General features: G+C 35.4%; 1 protein-coding gene across 1 annotated transcript in view; it reads left to right on the forward strand.

Annotated features, from left to right (window-relative positions):
- The window catches only part of PXDNL (peroxidasin like), a 313,214-nt gene that overhangs the window by 241,828 nt on the left and 51,285 nt on the right, over positions 1-20,101 (forward strand). The window contains 4 exon segments of the mRNA XM_070480896.1: positions 7,237-7,326; positions 13,168-13,210; positions 13,213-13,342; positions 15,855-15,972. Coding sequence (XP_070336997.1) covers positions 7,237-7,326; positions 13,168-13,210; positions 13,213-13,342; positions 15,855-15,972 — 381 coding nt within the window.

Consider the following 20,101-nt stretch of genomic DNA (forward strand, 5'->3'; position numbering starts at 1 on the left):
TTGTAATCTTTCCTCTTTCATTTCTGATTTTGTCTATTTGAGCCTTCTCTCTTTTTTTCTTGGTGGGTCTAGCTGAGGGTTTGTCAACTTTGTTTATCTTTTCAAAGAACCAGCTCTTGGTTTCATTAATTTTTTCTATTTTTTTTTAGTCTCTGCTTCATTTATTTCTGCTCTGATTTTTATTTTTCCTTCCTTCTGCTGATTTTGGGCTTTGTTTGTTGTTCTTTTGCCAGTACCTTTAGGTGCACTTTTAGATTGTCTATTCGAGATTTTTCTTCTTTCTTAAGGTAGGCCTGAATTGCTATAAACTTCTCTTGTAGAACTGCTTTTGCTGTATCCCACAGATTTTGGCATGTCGTATTTTCACTTTCATTTGTCTCCAGGAATTTTTTGATTTCTTCATTGACCCAATCGTTGTTAGTAGCATTTTGTTTAATCTCCACATTTTTGTGGCTTTTCTGGTTTTCTTCCTGTAGTTGATTTCCAGTTTCATATCTTTGTGGTCAGAAAAGATGCATGGTATTATTTCAATCTTCTTAAATTTATTGAGACTTGTTTTGTGGCCTAATATGTGATCAATCCTGGAGAATGTTCCGTGGGCATTTGAAAAGAATGTGTATTCTGTGGTTTTTGGATAGAATGTTCTGTATATATCTACTAAGTCCATCTGGTCTAATGTGTCCTTTAAGGCCAGTGTTTCCTTATTGATCTTCTGTTTGGATGATCTATCCATTGGTGTAAGCAGAGTGTTAAAGTCCCCTACTATTATCGTGTTACTGTCTATTTCTCCTTTTATGTCTGTTAATAATTGCTTTATATGTCTAGGTGCTCCTATGTTGGGTGCATAGCTATTTACAAGTGTTATATTTTCTTGTTGGATTGTTCCCTTTATCATTATGTGGTGCCCGCCTTTGTCTCTTTTTACAGTTTTTGTTTTAAAGTCTATTTTGTCTGATATGACTATTGCTACCCCTGCTTTCTTTTCTTTGCCATTTGCATGGAATATCTTTTTCCATCCTTTCACTTTCAGTTTGTGAGTGTCTGTAGGTGTGAAGTGTGTCCCTTGTATGCAGCATATACATGAGTCTTGTTTTTTTTTATCGAATTGGCCACCCTATTGCATTTGATTGAGCATTTAGTCCATTGACATTTAAAGTAGCTAGTGATAAGTATGTATTTATTGCCATTTTGTCACTTTTTTTTCTGGGTGTTTTAGTAGTTCTTTTCTGTTCCTTTCTTTTTCTCTTGCTCTTTTCCATTGTGGTTTGATGGCTATCTTTAGTAATATGTTTGATTTCCTTTGTCTTACTTTTTTTCTTGCTTGTTATAGGTTTCTGATTTGTGATTACCATGAGGATCCTATTTAATATACTATGCATATAACAGTCTATATTGAGTAGATAGACTTTAGCTTGACCTCTTTCTAAAAGCTTTACTTTTTCACTCCCCTCCTCCCACATTGTATGTTTTTCAAATCATATATAGTCTCTTGTTTAGTGTGTGTCTATCCATTACCCTCTTATCACTGAAATAGGTGATTTTAGTACATTTGTCTTTTAGCCTTCATATTATCTTCACAGGTAGTTGATCTGCTGCCTTTACTATACTTTTACCTTACAAGTGATGTTATTGCCTGTTTTTTTGTTGTTGTTTTTGATAATTTTTTTTTTATCTCTATTTGTAGTCGTTGCTTTCCCACTTAAGTAAGTCCCTTCAGCATTTCTTGCAGATCTGGTTTCTTGGTGATAAACTCCTTTAATTTTTGCTTGTCTGGGAAGCTCTTTCTCTCTCCTTCCAATCTGAATGACAACCTTGATGGATAGAGTATTCTTGGCTGTAGGTTCTTTCCTTTTAGCACTTTAAATATGTCATGCCATTCTCTTCTTGCCTGTAGGGTCTCGACTGAGAAGTCCGCCTTTACCCTGATGGGCTTCCCTTTTGTCTATCTTTGTCTGGGTTATTTCACTTAACATAATACCCTCAAAGTCCATCCATGTTGTTGTGAATGGGATGATTTTGTCCTTTTTTATGGTTGAGTAGTATTTCATTATATATATATACGATATCTTCTTTATCCAATCATCAGTTGCTGGGCACTTAGGTTGCTTCCATGTCTTGGCTATTGTAAATAATGCTGCAATGAACATAGGGGTGCATGGGACTTTTGGAATTGCTGATTTCAGGTTCTTAGGATAGATACCCAGTAGTGGGATGGCTGGGTCATAAGGTATTTCTATTTTTAACTTTTTGAGAAATCTCCATACTGTTTTCCATAGTGGCTGCACCGGTTTGCATTCCCACCAACAGTGATGGGTTTCCCTTTATATGTCACTCGTGGCCTTTCCCTTGCTGCTTTTAGGATTCTCTCTTTGTTTTTACTTTTGGACATTTTGATTATAATATGTCTTGGTGTAGGCCTCTTTGGGCTTATCTTGTTTGGAGCTCTCTGTACTTCCTGAACTTGGATGTCTGTTTCCTTCCTCAGGTTAGGAAAATTTTCCTCTATTATTTCTACAAATAAATTTTCTGTCTTCAAGGGGGTTCTTATCTTAGAATCCATGAATGGGCTTTATGGCGTGGAGAATTGGCTAACAACAAAGGTTTTAATTTTTGATTTTCTTCCTATTATTTGAGTAAATACATATGCACATATTTCTTGAAAGACCTCTGAATATGTTAATCATAATCTGTTCTGTTATTTTTTTCTTTTTTCTTTGAATTTCCCTGCTTATTCTGGAGTTAGTTTCCTTTCTTTTTGTCTTGGTCTTTCTTTGTCATGGTCCTGATTAAACTCCTCTGCTTTGTGACCCTTGATTGTCTATTCATATTTGAAAATATTGAGTAGGTGGTCAGGTTTCCCCTGCTCTCCTGTAGGTGGGTCCATTTTATGCAAAATTTCCCCTTGGTGGGAATTTTAGTTTAGACACTTGGGTAGAAAAATGGCAGATTTCTCCTCCCAAACACTAGAATGAGAAAGGCTTTCTCTTGAGTTCTAGCTCCACACAAAACCCATTACTTTTCTTGTATCAATTTGATCAATTTCTTTAGAGAAGAACATATATGAAGAAGACGAATTATATACATAATTTTTTCCTCTTAGCAGCAGGCGTCCTTATAGTGGCGGCAGCTACCAATTAATTGTGTTTCTCCATCTACATGTTTAGTAAACCCCTGTTTTCAGCCCCACATCTCACTCCTGTCTCTCTGCTCTCTCTGGTGTTTTTGCACTCGAACCATCAGACTGTTCCTGCCTCAGTTTTCTCTGGGCTGCAGCTTTCTTGATTTCATTTGTCAACCCTCTCCCACGCATTTTATGTGTTTCCAGAATTTGCTGAAATCTCTTCTCTGTTGGTGGCCTTCCACATTCTGTCCTCTTGATTGTTATGGGCTTATTTATTTGTATTGACCATCTGGGCTATTATTTCTGTGTAGTCCTGAAAGAGAATGAGGCAAATTTGTATGCCCAGTTCACTATTTTGAATCAGAATTCTTCTCCCTATAACTTTGAAATTTGTTAGTTGCAATAATATTTAAATATTAAAATTAAATTATTCTCTTAAGGTGTTTCTCAGTGTAAACAAATTTAGCATGACTGTGCCTGTGCCAGCGCATCCTCGAGCAATGTGCACTCAGCAGCAGCAGCAGGATATCTAGACTCCTTCCTTATTGATGGGATTTGATCAAAGCCCCCTTGTGTTACATTCGTAAATATCAACAAGCCCTCTCACTTGGATGGGAACATTCTTTTCAGCGGAGACATGATGCCAAGACAGGCAAGGGAAGATCTGCATCTTCATATTTCCTATGAATAGGAGGCTTGATTTGAACATCATTTACCAAAATTAGATTCTTCTCCAATGGATAAGTCTTATCTTTAAACATCATAAACTATTTGTTATTACATCTCCAAACAAAGGAATTTATGCACATTTGGTGAAGCCACATGGGTTGAAATATTCAAGCTGGTTTAGAGCTTGATGCACAGGCAGAAAATTGCAATAACGCCTCTGTTAAAGTGTACAGAAATCTGACATTTTGTGTAATAATTCATGATTGGCATTGAAGAACCTGACAACTATCATTTTTCTCCAATGCCACTTGCAAATTGGTGAGACTATGGACATTCTTGGTAAAGTTGGCTCCTTGTTTTTATCTTTATGTGCATACCAACCTCATCAAGCCACAGTATTTTCTGTGCTTCTTCTGAAGTCTTTAATGATTCTGTCTTGAAAAAATGAAAGAAGTACAGGGAAAAGAAAACTTTGGTATTCTGTACCCAGAAAGAACACTCATGGTGCCTGAAACGCATTTGGTTTTGCTGGTTTGGGGAGAATACAGGCTCCAAACGACATCACACTGGATGCTTTATGAAGCAACACGTAGACTTGCATGGAGCCAGCCAGTCTGGAAAACATCTTCTTTATCAGGCACACACCTCACTAAAGCCAAGGCTTGTTTAAGATGTTTTCTCGAGTAGGAGCTGAATATCATTTTCTCTATTTCTCAGAAGTCTCTTAGATTTCCAGTGGATGTATCTTGAAACACCATCTTGAATTTCAGGTAGAATATTCACTTTTCTTCCCTTCTCAGGACATTTATGTCGAAAAAAATCATTCATGGCTTGGCTTTTTTGATAACAGTTATATTTCTGTCACAGAAAAGAGATCCGTCTTTGGTTAATTTCCATGCAGTGGATTCTGCTAAACTATTATTTTTTTGACCAACAATCTTTGATAGAAGACGTCAGCAGCAAACAATTATACAAACCTTCCAAAACAGGAAGAAGTGCTTTTTAGGTTGTTGTTAGGAGTATCAAAGTGATACTTCTACAGGCAGAAATCAACAAATACATTGTAGAGACAGTTTGAAGATTAACTTCACAGAAGTTGAAAAGAAGAACGAGAAAAAAGAAAGTCCAGGCAAACAGTTTGCCCCCCTGCTTGACAGTACTGCGACACAGTACTACTCTGTTAACGCTGTCACTGAGATAGTGGTCTAGGAGATAAATAGTAATAATTACTATTATAGTAAGTCCCCATTTTATAGATAAAGGAACTGAGACTTAGAGAGATTAATTTGCTTAGAAACAAACAGTTATAGCAATAATAGTAGCAGTGATATCTGATTTGGGAACCATAATAATATGTATGACATAAACTAATGTTGAAATAACATCAGTTTGTACATTTTGTCACCATTTGTACAAAATTAAGAAAAATTCTTGGTGAAGATTTTTAAGTATTTACATGCACTGCTTCAAAATCTGGGATGATGGAGATGTCCTTTTTTCTTGATTTGTTTCGCCTGTTAAACAATTAATTCTGGTCTACATGACTTGGAAAATAGGTAACATCTTTCAATCTCTGATTATGGGTGTAATTTCCAGCCTTTTAAATATGTTAAGAGAATGAACAGTAGCCTGTTTACTGTTGTTATCACAATGAACTACACTAGTTGTAAAATAATGAAATAAGCTTGTAGCCTAGCAAAAATAAAGTAAGCATGAACTGTCCAAATGATATGACTTTTCCCAAGGTCCAGCTGCAACGTACTACAAGCTATTTCTCTATCATGAAATTCCATTCTAATCTTCCCTGAGACACGGAAATGGAGGAGGGCTTACAGTGGGGAATGAGAATTACCCTGTGACTTCCATCTGCTCACCCATCTTAACCTAAATTTTCACTATTTCTTCTCTAGTCTTTCCTCCTGAGTTTGATGAATTGGGTGGAGCAGGGAAAGATGAGTACAAGGATTCAAAATAGAAAGGATCAAGGAAAAATTTGTATCTACACAAATGCGCATCAAGTTTGCAAAACCAGGAAAAGATCTTGCCTCCTGTTCACAGGAGCCTTTACTTTAACCCCTAAGAGATAAAACAGGTAAAATAAAGCCAAAAACATAGCATTAATAAGAAAACATGGTCAGATGATCTTATTTAATTTTGAGACAGGGATGCTAGTCATGAAATAAGACTCAGAGAGAGGCTGGATGTAGCTAATTGTTAACATTTTCTAGACATAATTTGATTATTTACGCTCATTTCCTCATGTCTCAGGACATAAATGGCACAGACCTTTCCTCTGTTTTGCATAGACTGTTGTTTGCTCCTCTCTTCATAGACGTGCTCTTTGTGGAATGTGCGTTCAGTGGTGCTGGCAACCTAACTGTCCCCAGCTGATGATTTCTCTGGTAGTAATGTCTCCAGTCGCAGCGGGAGGAGGAGGTGTGGCCAGGGCAGCGCTGCGGGAGCCCAAACCAGTGTAGGACTGGAAAGGGGAAGGAAGGGGAGAAACACTGCAGCCTGGGTCTCCTCTGCCTCTTGCTGTCCTCCAGAGCCTCCCTCCATCGCCTCTTGTGGCAGATTCCAAAGAGGAAGAGGAAGCTGTGGGCAACAGAGCCTGGGAAAGGCACTTCTCTACCATCTTGTCCTGGGCAGGACATGGGTGTAAGTCTGAAGGGAGCAGGCCAGCAGCTAGCTGAGCCAGCGACCACAGCAGCACCAAGTGAGACTAGTTTTGCAAAACTGCAATGGCCAGTAAGCTGAAAGATGGACAAAGGGTTGCCACCCACAGTATCCAGTCTATCATGATTCATTTGCAGGCTTCTGCAGTCTGCTTTTTTTTTTTTTTTAAGGTATACTTTTTGGTGAGGAACATTGGCCCTGAGCTAACATTTGTTGCCAATCTTCCTTCTTTTTTTTCCCCCCAAAGCCCCAGTACCTCAGTACCTAGTTGTATATCCTAGTTGTAAGTCATTCTAGTTCTTCTGTGTGGGATGCCACCACAGCATGACCTGATGAGCGATGTGTAGGTCTGGGTGCAGGATCTGAACCAGTGAACCCCGGGCCGCCAAAGTGGAGCACAAGAACTTAACCACTATGCCACCAGACTGGCCCCTGCAGTCTACTTTGATTGTGCCATTCTTTACGATGAATACATTGTCCTCTTTGGTTTCTTATATGTTTAAATCTTATTTTTGTGATTTCTCTTTAGCATTCGTAATCTCTAACTAAACAAAACGAAAAAATTCAAAAGACCACCTACGAAAAGATACCAATACAGTGGCAGATACATATATGTAAATCTTTAAAACAAATGCTTGCATAAATGACACTCTGCTTTGTATTCACCCTTTCTCACTGAAATACTTGTTTAAATGTATCTAGATTTACAATTAGGTAAAAAAAAAAAAGTCTGTCCTCTAAACTCATCATTACTGCATTGTGATTAAAAGTTATCTTTTATTTTTTGGATTTTTGCATAATAACAAATTATCTAAAATCCCAGCTGGGAGCTTTTCTCATCTGGATTCATTAAAGAGACTGTAAGTGAAAGCAAGTGCATAAACACAGAAATGATTTCCGTACGATTTTCTCCAAAATAAATAAATCCCAGACAATGTTTTGCCTTCGTCTCCTTTTGCCATGAAAGATCAGTCAGTTCTAGTGTGTTAGGGCGGAAACGGTTTTGTTAACTGCAGAGTGATTGAGGACACAGATAGTCTACTGAGCTTTCATGTATTCTCTTAGAAGTGACATTCAAAAGGAATATTGAAGATAGAAGTTTTCCTCGGTTCTCAGTTATTTCCTTGCTGGTCAAATCTAAAGTCTTCCTTTTCCTTTAACTTTTTATTAAAAAAGAGACTTGAGAAGTTCCAAAGAAAGTCTAACTCCTCTGGCCAGGCTTCAGAAGTCTTCCCTCGTCACCCCAGTTACTAGTACAGTTCACTTCTTCTTAGATTAAACATAACAAAAGGGAATTCCCAGTACCGGTCCTCTCATAGGCTCCGTTTGCCTCAATTTTCTGCACCTGTGAATCTGTCTTTGATCTGCCTCTTCACCCTGATCTGTGTGTATACTACTGCATTGTTGATGATTTTCTTTTTGGTTCTTTTTTCCCTCAGTACACAAATATAAATTCCAGTTATCAGGTTAAGGTCAAATGTCCTGCTTCTCGGTGCTGGTTGGAGAGCACATAGTGGAAAAATCACAAAGGTGTATCTCTCACCTGCCTTGAAGGCCACTTTGTTGCTGTTTTCTGATGTTGTGTGCCCAGATCACGTCTGTGAGCATGGGAATTTTAAGATTAAGTAAAAATCAGAACACTGGGGGAAATAAATTTGTGTTTAATTGGTGCCTGGAAATGATGCTTGGAATCTTTGTGCTTAAAGGATCGTGAATAATCAAGAGGGCAATTCATCCAGTCCTAGTCCAGTTTTGCAAGTTCATATTCCCCACTTTCTTGGCAGTTCTCACAGCAGACCCAAGGCACTGCCTCACAGTCTTTTCTCCTCGGCTGTGCTCTTTGACTGTGCTCAGACCCGCAAGGTTTTGCTTGACGGTTCTCTTTTTCTGCCAAAGTTTTCTTACTTGTTGTCAGAACTGGTCGCATCACAGCCATTTGGAATAATACGCACATTCATTCTTGTTTGTTTTGTTTTTTTTAATAGACTCTACTTTTTAAATTTGTTGTAGGTTGACAGCAAAACAGCAGAAAGTACCAAGATTTCCCACATACTCCCTGCCCCTACACATGCATAGCCTCTCCCAGAATCAACATCCCCCACCAGAGAGGTACATTTGTTATAATTGATGAACCTACGTTGACACATCATAATCACCCAGAGTCCATAGTTTACATTAGGATTCACTCTTGGTGGCATACATTGTGTGGGTTGGACAAAAGCATAATGACATATATCCATCATTATAATATCATACAGGGTATTTTCACTGCCCTAAAAGTCCTCTGTACTCCACCTATTCATCCCTTCTTCCCCCTAGCTTCCGGCACTGACCTTTCTACTGTCTCCAAAGTTTTGCCTTCTTCAGGATGTCATATAGTTGGAATCATTTAGTATGCAGCCTTTTCAGATTAACTTCTTTCACTTGGTAATATGCATTTAAGTTTCTTCCATGTCTCTTCATGGCTGGATAGCTCATTACGTTTTAGTGCTGAATAATATTCTATTGTCTGGATGTACCACAGTTTATCCCTTCACCTACTGAGGGACATATTGGTTGCTTCCAAATTTTGGCAATTGGGAATAAAGCTGCTACCAACATGTGCAGGTTTTTGAGTGGACATAAGTTTCACCTCCTTTGGACAAATACTGAGGAGCATGATTGCTGGATGGTATGACAAGAGTATGTTTAGTTTTGTAAGAAACTGCCAAACCGTCTTCTATAGTGGCTGTACCAATTTTGCATTCCCGCCAGTAATGAATGAGAGTTCCTAAAGCTCCACATCCTCACCAGCAATTGGTGTTGTCAGTGTTCTGGATTTTGGCCATTCCCATAGGTGTGTAGTGGTATCTCGTTGTTTTAACATTCTTGTTTTTTAATCATATCTGGGAAATGAAAACTGCCAAGACATTTTGTAACAAGCTTATAGCAAGCTTTATTCTGGTAGTGGGAGGAATATTATGTTTTATTTTTTATTTGCCTTCTTTCTCTTCTTGGATTTGTTACATCATTTATGATTAGAGTCCCTGTTTTCGTATATTTGCAATTATAACTCCCATTAAGTGTTTCTTCTGTATATAGATTTCTATTTGAGTATCATTCTTGGCTTTTAAGATTCTCAAAAAGTCTTGACATGCTAAAGCTCTTAGTTTTTTCTATTATTTTCTATTATGTTTTCTTGTTAAGTATCAATAATAGCTTTTTTGTTCTTACCTCTTACATTTAATGAAACAGCATTCACTCTATTTATGAAACACACAGAAATAAATACTAGTAAAGAAGCTGAGGGAGGCCCTACTTACAGTGATGTACAAGTATGGATCTTATATGCATGTGCTATATGTACTTCAAATGTTTTAAGCCACTTTTAAGATAATTTTGTTAGTATGTCATGTTGATGAAGTATCTATTTTTGTAGACGGTAGCTGACCGTTTATGGTAACGGTAAACTTATACACAGATGATTTGAGCAACCTGGCCCAGGGTTCATGAGATCTTGATCAGTCTGAGATGGTGGACACTGGCACCTGGTTATTCCAAATCCTCAAACTTGTGCCCATGCAGACTGTCTTTTAGATAAGAAAATCAGTATATGGGGAAGTGACTGAGGGCTAATAAATAAGCTACATCTACTATCAAATAAATTCCATCTTCCACAATGAATTCTTTCAACAACTGGGGGAGTGTCAATTCGCTGGTAGCACCTGGAGTCAGAGGAATCTGTGTGGGTCACATTTGCCGTGTCATTGCTGGGGTCTGTGTGTGACACCTGATGTGGGTTTCTCCACTGTCATTTCTAACTCATGACAGCCATATTCCTCACAGTATACTGGGAAAATGAATAAAATGTCTTCTAAAAAGTGCTTTTGGATCTTTAAATGAAAGGGATTATGTAAGTACAGGTGATATATTACTCTGTTTTCAAACAGAAAAGATTAATTTACCTGGCTCTTTTTTTCCTTTGAAATTACCCACCGAGCAGTGAATAGGCCTCAGTGAATAATTATTTTGAGCTTGTGATTCTTGACTGAATACTATCAAAAGGCAGTTGTCTTTTATTTAACACACCTGGTGTGATATTTGATATAAGAGCATTTTCAAAACGGAAAACAGTAAAATGGGAATTATTTTAAGCACAGTGTGCTATTAATATTTAGTGTGGTCTAACAAAGATTAAGATAACCCACTTTTCTTATTGTTTTACTCCATAGCTTTTTATTTTTCAAAATTCATGGCTCTAAATTATAGGCAATGTTTCAAACAATACTTTCCCAGCATAAATTTGGAAATGCTCTATTTATAAAGGGTTCCCAAACAGATTTTTTTTTTATAAAAATCTAGTTCTCGTACTATGGGTTCTTTTCCAAACACAAAGGAGTTTTTCAAGCACTAAGTGAAAAATATATCCTTTAGTTGTTTTTTTCATGTTTTGTATCCTTGCTATGGATGAAAATCTTAATTGAAGTTGACAGTAATGAAAAGAAGAATTTAAATCTTGTGCTCAGTTGTTACTAAAACACACAACCATGATTATACATAAGGGACGATGTGGCTCACTGATTAATGGAGGGCTGATAAGAAGCGATGATGACATCAGGGAAATGGAACATTCCCAACTGTTAGGGCCCAGTGTCTGTGATGTTCCCTATTGATTTGTACTGACATCACAAGTATGTGCTTGTGTTCAACTCAGAGAAATCTCATGGTGATACTGAAGAGAGAATTTACTTGTTAATATTTAACAACTACAGACTGCTTTTGATAAAATTACCAGACATTAAACTCAAAATTTAAATCAGATGAGTGAACTTTGGACTCATTAATATTGAGTAGATTTTTAACCAAGTAGCTGATACAGTAAATCAGTCGGTGACAAGAAACAGCCAAGGACACTGAATTCATCAGTATCTTCCTGAACAAGTGCTAGCAAACTTTTGTGTCTTGTACATCACTCTAGACACGGCTGAAAGTATTGTCTGTTCCAGCCCTGGTTTTATTTTTTCAGCTTAGTTTGAAGTCTTGATGGAAGGATTAAGTAAAGAAAATCTATACCATTAAATAACTTTTTAATGTGTGAGATTTTTTCTTTAATTTAACCATTTAATGCTGCCAAATATAGGTGTCATTTTTAGTGTAGTACAATTTAAATACAATATAACTTAGTATTATGAACTATAAGCATCTGCGATATACTTCACTAAATCATCAGACAATAAATCTTCTTAAATTTATTTAAAAATATATAGTTCTCTGGAAGTACTCTAAATTCTAAATCTGGAGAAGAGCATGGTTGTTTTTTTTTACTTTTAGAAAAAACTTTTATTGTTCCAATAACATGATATTAATAAAAACTCCTAAATTAAAACAACTGGGTGATGTCTTAATTTACATGCAAAGTGGTTCCTTTGTTTATTGTTTTCTCAAATGTTTTTTAAGGACTTGCTATACAAATTATTAAAAATTATAGCATTTTTTATTCTGCTTAAGTCACATAATGCATTACTTATTACAATAAAATTTAAACAACTTAACCTTTATCACTATTATAAATATGCTCATATTGTCGTTTTATCACTGGATAGAGTTTTATCTCTGGATAGAGTGTGACCTGATTACCACTGTAGACAGACTTGTGAATTCCATAGAGTTAGTGCCCCCTTTTTAACCCTTGGGATGGATGAAAGAGATAATTTATTACTCCTGTGCCTTTTTGCTATGTATCTTTCGATGAGATTGGAGATATATACCATAATTCTCTTTGTCTATCTATCAGTTTTATTTCATGAGAAAAAAATACTGGGAAAGATTAGGAAAATATAGTAAAATTTAGCGAAAGTGAATAATCTGCTCCTAGATTAGGAAATACCACAAGGACATGTAAAGGGCCTTCCGGTCACAGTCTGCAAGAGACAGTTGAAGATGAAGAGCTTTGTAACGGCATTGCCAGCCCTTTTAGTATTGAGAGCACAGGGAATGCATGCCTGTCCATATTGATGTCAAGGAGATTTACAAGAGAAAGAGCAAGTCATCTGGGGCAGCGGCATGGATCATACACAGAGCATTTATAGGTCTCCTTTGAGCAAGAAAGCCTCTACTCCTTCTCTTAAATAATCGCTATGAAAAAGTTAAAGAAAACCACCACCACTAAATATAAATTCTCTATTTTTAACATTTAAAAGAACTGTAACCTTCAGCATGTATAGTTTTGTTTTTGTTTTTTTTTTAATTGCAGTAACATTGGATTATAACATTATATAACTTTCAGATGTACTTCGTAATAAAATAAAAGATTACATGTTCCCCACCCAAAAACTAATTATAGTCCGTAGTCTGTCAGCACACATGTGAGCCTAATCCCCCCTTCAGTATGTATAGTTTTAATTGTTAGTTCTAACAATTTGTTTTATCTTACAATTATTTATTTATAATCAAATACTGTGGTGCCTGTTAAGTGGAAACCACTTTTTGACTCTCAGAGTGCTTTCCAAAGATATTGTCAATATAGAAATTTATCTACTCTGTTCAAAATATGCAACCAGGTAAGCATTTGTTTTCATGTGTTTGTTGGTAATTAGAAATCTTGGAGTTGAAAATGTGACAGAGGAGGTAGATTAGATGAAATTAAGTATTTTAACTCAAAAGATTCAAAGTAGAAATTAATAGTCACTGTTAACAGTTGGCATTCTTGCCTGCATGCTTAGACGTCTGGATTCCAACGCTCTAGTTTGTGACTGTGATTTAGTGTGAAAAAGCCGGGGGAACTCTTGCAAAGTTATGCTCGGAATGGCCATACGTAGGCTGCTGCTACATGTGAGTATCCCAGAAGGCTCCAGGGATGCTCAGTAGCTTCAGTAACAGTAGAGGAATTCAACTGTGGTATGTAATTTTCTGTGTGCGTACAAAAGCGAAAAGTCTGTTTGTCCTCTTTTTATAAAGGCTTATTGTGTGATGTTGAGTTTGGAAGAATATATTATCAGAAAATGTTTTTAAGGTATTTGGTTAAAAGTATAGTCAATTTCCCTTTCATTATCTGCATTTTTACTTAAGGAAGTTATTATCATCATAAATTGTTAAAGCTGGGAGAGTCTTTGAAGATCATTTAATCCAATTTCCATAATTTCAAAGGAGAAATACTGAGGAAAATTATTTTTCAACAAGGTCACAGGACACTGTGACTAGCATTAAAGTCTCCGCTTATACCTCAGTATCACTTAGTGTTAATAATCAATGATTTAGATTTCTCAACTTTAGATGAAATAATTGCTAATATTCACCACTAGGAAAAACACTCAACGAATCTACTAAATGTTTTTTTCTCACATAAAATAAGGCCACAAATATCACTCAAGTAATGAAAACCTATTTTAATATATCTTTACATATTTTAAAATAATACAAACTTTTGATTTAACAAGCATATATTCATATTCTGACAAAGCTATCAGATATCCTTATAGTGAGTATGTCCTCTTAGGATATTATTCAATTCTCTTAAAGCTTTTAATATAAATAAGAGAATATTTATCTACTTATTTATCTAATTTATCTATTCCTATATATAACCTTAAATATGAATATATGAATATAAAGACATATGTACATATATGTGTGTGTGTCTGTATGCATGCACATGTGTATGTGCATGTATGATAATTGGGCTCCTTGGAAACTTACTCAGATGATAGTTTAGCAGAAATTTGCTTTCTAATGCCCCATTCACGGACAAGCCACCATTTGAATTTCTTTAAAGAGGTAATTTGAAAAATTATATTAATATAATTCAATTCCATCCAGATTGAGAAGAAAAATGACTTGTTGGTCTCTATTTCCAAGTAAGTCTCAAATTTGTCAGTTTCTTCCACATTTACTACCAACTTCTACTTTAGGCACAATCGAGTTTTGCCTGGAATATATTACATCCTAATTGATGTCCCAGCTTTCATTTTTCTCTCTCTCCAATCTATTATATTTGGGAGCTCTTTCAAAGACACCTATCTGATTACATCATTCTTCTGCTCTAACCCTTTTATAGCTTTCCTTGCCTTAAAATAAAATGCAAGTGTATCATAACATATTTCGTTTCCTTCACATGGTCAACACTTCCTATATGTTGCAGCCTTGGGCTACCCATTCCAACCCCAGTTCATTCTACTCTTCCCTTTACTCATGGTGTTTAGCCATCCCCATGTTCTTTCAGTTCCTAGAAGTTCTTAAGCTTTTTCTGACTCAAGGATTGTCAACATGCTGTTTTCTCTGCCTCCAACATTCTTCTTGCATCTCTTCTTTTAATAGCCCTCTTCTTAAATATTTATTTGGAAAAACTTTATTAATCTCCCTCCCTACCCACCTCCTCACTACCACACACACACTGAACATCATTAACTTTTCATCTTTGCATTTATCACAATTTGTAATTATCCATTGTTGTGTTTGTTTAATTTCATTTGCTTCAATGAAACTATAATCCCATAAGTACAGAGACTTTGTTTTGATCACTGCTTCATTACTAGTCTTAGCATCATGCCTGACACACTGTAAATGTTGAGTCATTTTTTAAAAAAAATACATAAATGAACAAAACTATTTTTCTAAATAGGGGAAAGCCAAGATGTTGATTATAAGGAATTTTAAAGAAGTGGATAAGATTACTAAAGATCTATGTAATGTTCTCCAGACATGTTAGTTATGGTAACTTGTTAATGATTGGAAATCTCAAATGATGCAAATACAAGAGGAAGAGTTTTGTCATTTAGAAAGGTTTACAGAGAATTATGTGAAATTTGCTATAGAAAAGTGAAATTCCGTTTTGTGTGTTCTTCTCTATAATTTAAATTCAATAATATTGTCTGATGTATTAAAAATCAATCACTCCACTTCCTTGTTAAAATAATTTAAATGTTTCCATGTTTTACCTCTCTATTATTATTTGAGAATGAGATCATTCATTCATAGTGATAAGTAATTTTGCTCAACCAGATTTGAGGTCTAGACATATGAATTCTTATAAATTGTGTGAAGTGGGTAGTTAGATGACTATTTGTCTAGGGAGAGTGCCTGCAAAATTGCAAACTCAATACAAACTTGGTTTGAAATATCGACCCATAAAATCAAACTCCTTCCATAAATATGGTTGTATTGAACTATTAGAAATAAAAGCACCGGGACATTTACTTAATTTAATTCATTGGAGATTCTTTTCGGCAGTGATTCTTTCAAATATAAGTCTAATGTCTAAACTGGTACATGTATCACTGGCTAAATGCATTTCGATGTGTAAAACTTTAACATAGAAAGAAATTGAAATTATCTATAACTCTTTCTCAGCAGTATCTTAGAATGCTATAATTTTGTATCTTTAAAAAATATACTAATAATTCTTTTGTTCCAGAGAGTCCTCGAATTACTTTTGAGCCCCAAGACATAGAGGTAACGTCAGGGAATACTGTCTACTTCACTTGCTGGGCTGAAGGAAACCCCAAACCTCAGATTATTTGGATACATAACAAGTAAATACTGAGCATGGGCATGTGTTGCTATTCTCTTTCCGATTTCAGTAATCCTTTTCTCTTACTTCAGCTCATTTATCTAGAGATGGAATTTTTTAAATTATGAAAATTTCTTGGAGATAAAAATTTCTTTAACTCTTACTTTTTGACATACCCAAGGAATCTAGAGGACTTAAAAATTGTATATTTCGGGACATCAATGATTGTGCAAGTAACTAAAAGAATTTTATATTATTTTTAGAAGGAAATTTTTGGATTAATAACAAACTAGTATGTTTTAAAATCTGAATATAATTTGATATAACTCCATCTTCATTATTTTAGGTTCAAACTGATATTTCATATTTGATGTTGCAACTTTCAGATAGTAAATCAGTATATGATTATGTAAGTGAATTGGCAATAAAGAATATGCAACATTATTTAAAATACCAGTCATTTATTTTATTCTCATTGTACTATTTGATAAAATACAGAATCTATGAGTCTAAAAGCCTGTGAATGTAAAATTAAATAATAATTACAAACCTTTAAAAAGTTAAAATAAAAGAGCTGAAAAAGGAATGGGACAGTAACATAAAATAGATATATAAAATGAATTATATACTTGATATAATTCAATGATAGTACTTGGACAATTATACTATCATTAATTACATGATTGTTAACTAGCATGGTTTGCATTTCTCTTCCATGCTTGTGTAAAATTTCATTGATTTTCTCCTGTTATGTGTATAATCAACTCTGAATTTTTACCCTTTTATTTATAAAATATTCTAAGAGATATAATAAATAGTTGATGTGCTTTTTGTATATAATTTAGATTTCTAGTGGTAGTCAGAAACTCAGACATGCTTGTAAAATACATTTTTGATTCTTGCAGAAAACTTATAAGTGTAGGTTAAAAATAGCTTGGAAAGAAGGCAATTATGAATACTATTAAATTTGGAATCTAGCCCAGGAGAAAGACTTCAATTGATAGAATACTCCAATTTATTTGCATCTGGAGAATGTTCAAGGGTACTTGAGAAACAGAAATCGCTGCTTATAATGTCTTAAAACTGCTTACTCTGCCTTCTGAAAGTTTAAATGCAGTCATTATGTGTTCAAGGTTATAAAGATACTGACAAGTATTTAGAAAGGGACAAGTGAAAAGTCATATTGCCTGATGGAACTTATGACATAGAGGTTTTAAATATAGTGACTAAAGAAGCTAAGATGTACTTAAAAGAAAACAAAGAAATTGAAAAAGAAACAATAAAATGAGGGAAAGATGAAGTATAGGTGGAAATGTCTGTTAAAATATTAACCATTTCTTATGGAAAAATTAAAGATGAAAGGGAAGAATTTATGCCACCAAATGTTTAACATTAACAAGTCTTAACTTGCTGATTATTTGTGGTTGAGTTTTTTTTATGGAAAGATAACATATACACTGAAAGTGTGTGAAACAAAGTATAGTATAGCAAATAATTTGAAATAAACATACATTTCCATAAACCAGGCCAAGAAAAAAATGCTGTCAATTCATTAGGAGCTACCTAGCTGTCCCTTTTCTCCTCCTCTGGAAATAACCTCTATCCTGACTTAGGGTCCTTAGAGGAATTGGTTAAGCACTGATTAGACACAAGCAAAAGTAGGATTAGAGAATTAGAAGGTAGATTTGTTGGAGTGAAGTAGACTTCAGACTGGTTAAGATACATGGAGTCTATAATGCAAAGGTCCAGGACATATCCAGTACGAGAGGTTAGAAATTAAAAGCTGGAGGTGATAAAAAGTTTGGAGAGATAACAACTAGGAATTTTCTAGAAATGAAAAAATATTATGAGATTTCAGATTAAGAATTGTATTGATTCCCAAACAGGTTTGAAAAAGAAATCTATACCTGGTACATTATGATTTCAACATTGAAAGTCAGAGATAAAAATCTTCATTTCTAGCTAATTTTCCAATTGCTTTCAAATGTATAACAATTAAAATGACAATGTTATATCAGCTAGAAGGTAATGAACTATATTTGTGATATTAAGGAAACAAATTTGGTTTTCTGTGATTTTGTATCCAGCTAAACTATCTGACATCTGGTAACTTTTGATATTTTGGGGTTCAAGGTTTTAGAACAAGTGTTTTGGGGGTTTTTTTTTGCCACATTTAGTCTAATTCGCTGTGTGTAATGCATATACATGTATCTTCCTTCTCCTTCTCCTCCTTCTTCTTTTTGTCTGAATTCTCTGCCACATGGAGGCTGGGACAAATGCTGTGTTGCTACTAGCCTGTCTTCTTACAAGACTTCGTCCAGGAAGGAAGGGGCTGTGTCTGTCTATCAGTGTTCCAAGTATCTGACAAGGGGTAGATAACCCATTCATTATAAAAGGATATAACTCAGGAACAGCCAGATGGGAGAGCTACAGAGGGAAATTATGTGGGAAGGGGCACAGACCTTCCATGCTCTCTGAGCATGCTACTCTCCCTAAATTTCATCAACATGGAATCTCCTAGAACAATTTTTTTTTGAGGAAGATTAGCCCTGAGCTAACTACTGCCAATCCTCCTCTTTTTGTTGAGGAAGACTGGCCCTGAGCTAACGTCCATGCCCATCTTCCTACAGTTTATATGCGGGACGCCTACCACAGCATGGCTTTTGCCAAGCAATGACATGTCTGCACCTGGGATCTGACCTGGTGAACCCCAGGCCACTGAGAAGTGGAACGTGCGAACTTAACTGCTGCACCACTGGGCCAGCCCCCACTTAGAACAAATTTTAAGGAAACTAAATTATCTTCAGAAAAGATGTGATACCATATTTGCTGGAATGTTCCTTTTCAAATAATCTTAGTTGAGTTCAATGTTAGATGATTTTAGAACTATGTTTAAAATAAATTGCTTAATATTAAACGAGACGTGAATTTGGGCACTTTAAAAAACATATTTTCTGGGGCTGACCCCGTGGCCGAGTGGTTAAGTTTGCACGCTCTGCTGCAGGTGGCCCATTGTTTAGTTGGTTTGAATCCTGGGCGTGGACATGGCACTGCTCATCAAACCACGCTGAGGCAGCGTCCCACGTGCCACAACTAGAAGGACCCATAAGGAAGATTATATAACTATGTACCAGGGGGCTTTGGGGAGAAAAAGGAAAAAAATAAAATCTTTAAAAAAGAAAAGAAAACATATTTTCTGATGTTCATTCCATGTAACTTACACTGAGCAGCTCTGGCAGTTATACTTACAGGAATATCCAGCACCTAGTTCGTCTTGTGTCTTGCATTGCTGTCCATTCAAAAGCAATGTTGTTTTTCGTGAAGTGAATCTCTTCAAAAACGACAGCTTGAAGTTCTCATTTGACTAATTGGTAGTTTTTCTTCAAATTAGCTTTTTCAATGAGTGAATAAGAAGGTATTCCTCTGTCTGTCCTGTCTTCTCTTCTGCTCCACTCTAAAAAACTAAATGTGAAACATGACCATTGTCTGCTTCTTTATCTTTTATGATAAAAAAATTGCTAAATAAGGATGGTGATTCTCTATTTCTTTAACATGCTTTAGTTTTTACATATATGAGAATAGGCTACATTATTATTCTTCATTGTTGGCAATTTTGAAATTAGTAGACAAATGTTTACCTGGAATCCATTGACTTTGTTATAAAACAAACAAATTAAAAGGAGAGAAATGAGATTCTCTCAATGGACGTTTTCCTCTATTAAGGATGTTATTGGTGGAGGATATTTAGTAGGTGTTAAGTAAATGTTTATTGAGTGATGAATGATAGGGAGTTAGATTTCCTTTTTAGTGCCTAATACACTCATTAGCCCTAAGCATACTCTTGTGAACATCTATACACCTCTTCACACATGATCATTAAATATTTTTAAATGGGGAAAAAAACCCTGACCAGAAAAAAAATTCTGTAAAAATTTCCAACTTATGTTTACGTGTTAGCAGCTTTGCATTTACTGCTAAAAATAACCCACATATGCACTCTTTTTATTGTGATTATCGATGTAATGCGATGGTACATGTCTGAACCTTCTGGATTAAAGTCATCACTACTTGCACTCATTGGGTTTTCTATTTAAATTGATAAATGGCATTTTCCTAGTATCTCCAAAATGGTACAGATCATTAAGAGAGCC

The sequence above is a fragment of the Equus asinus genome, chromosome 12 (genome assembly GCF_041296235.1).
Source record: "Equus asinus isolate D_3611 breed Donkey chromosome 12, EquAss-T2T_v2, whole genome shotgun sequence".
Lineage (NCBI taxonomy): Eukaryota > Metazoa > Chordata > Mammalia > Perissodactyla > Equidae > Equus > Equus asinus.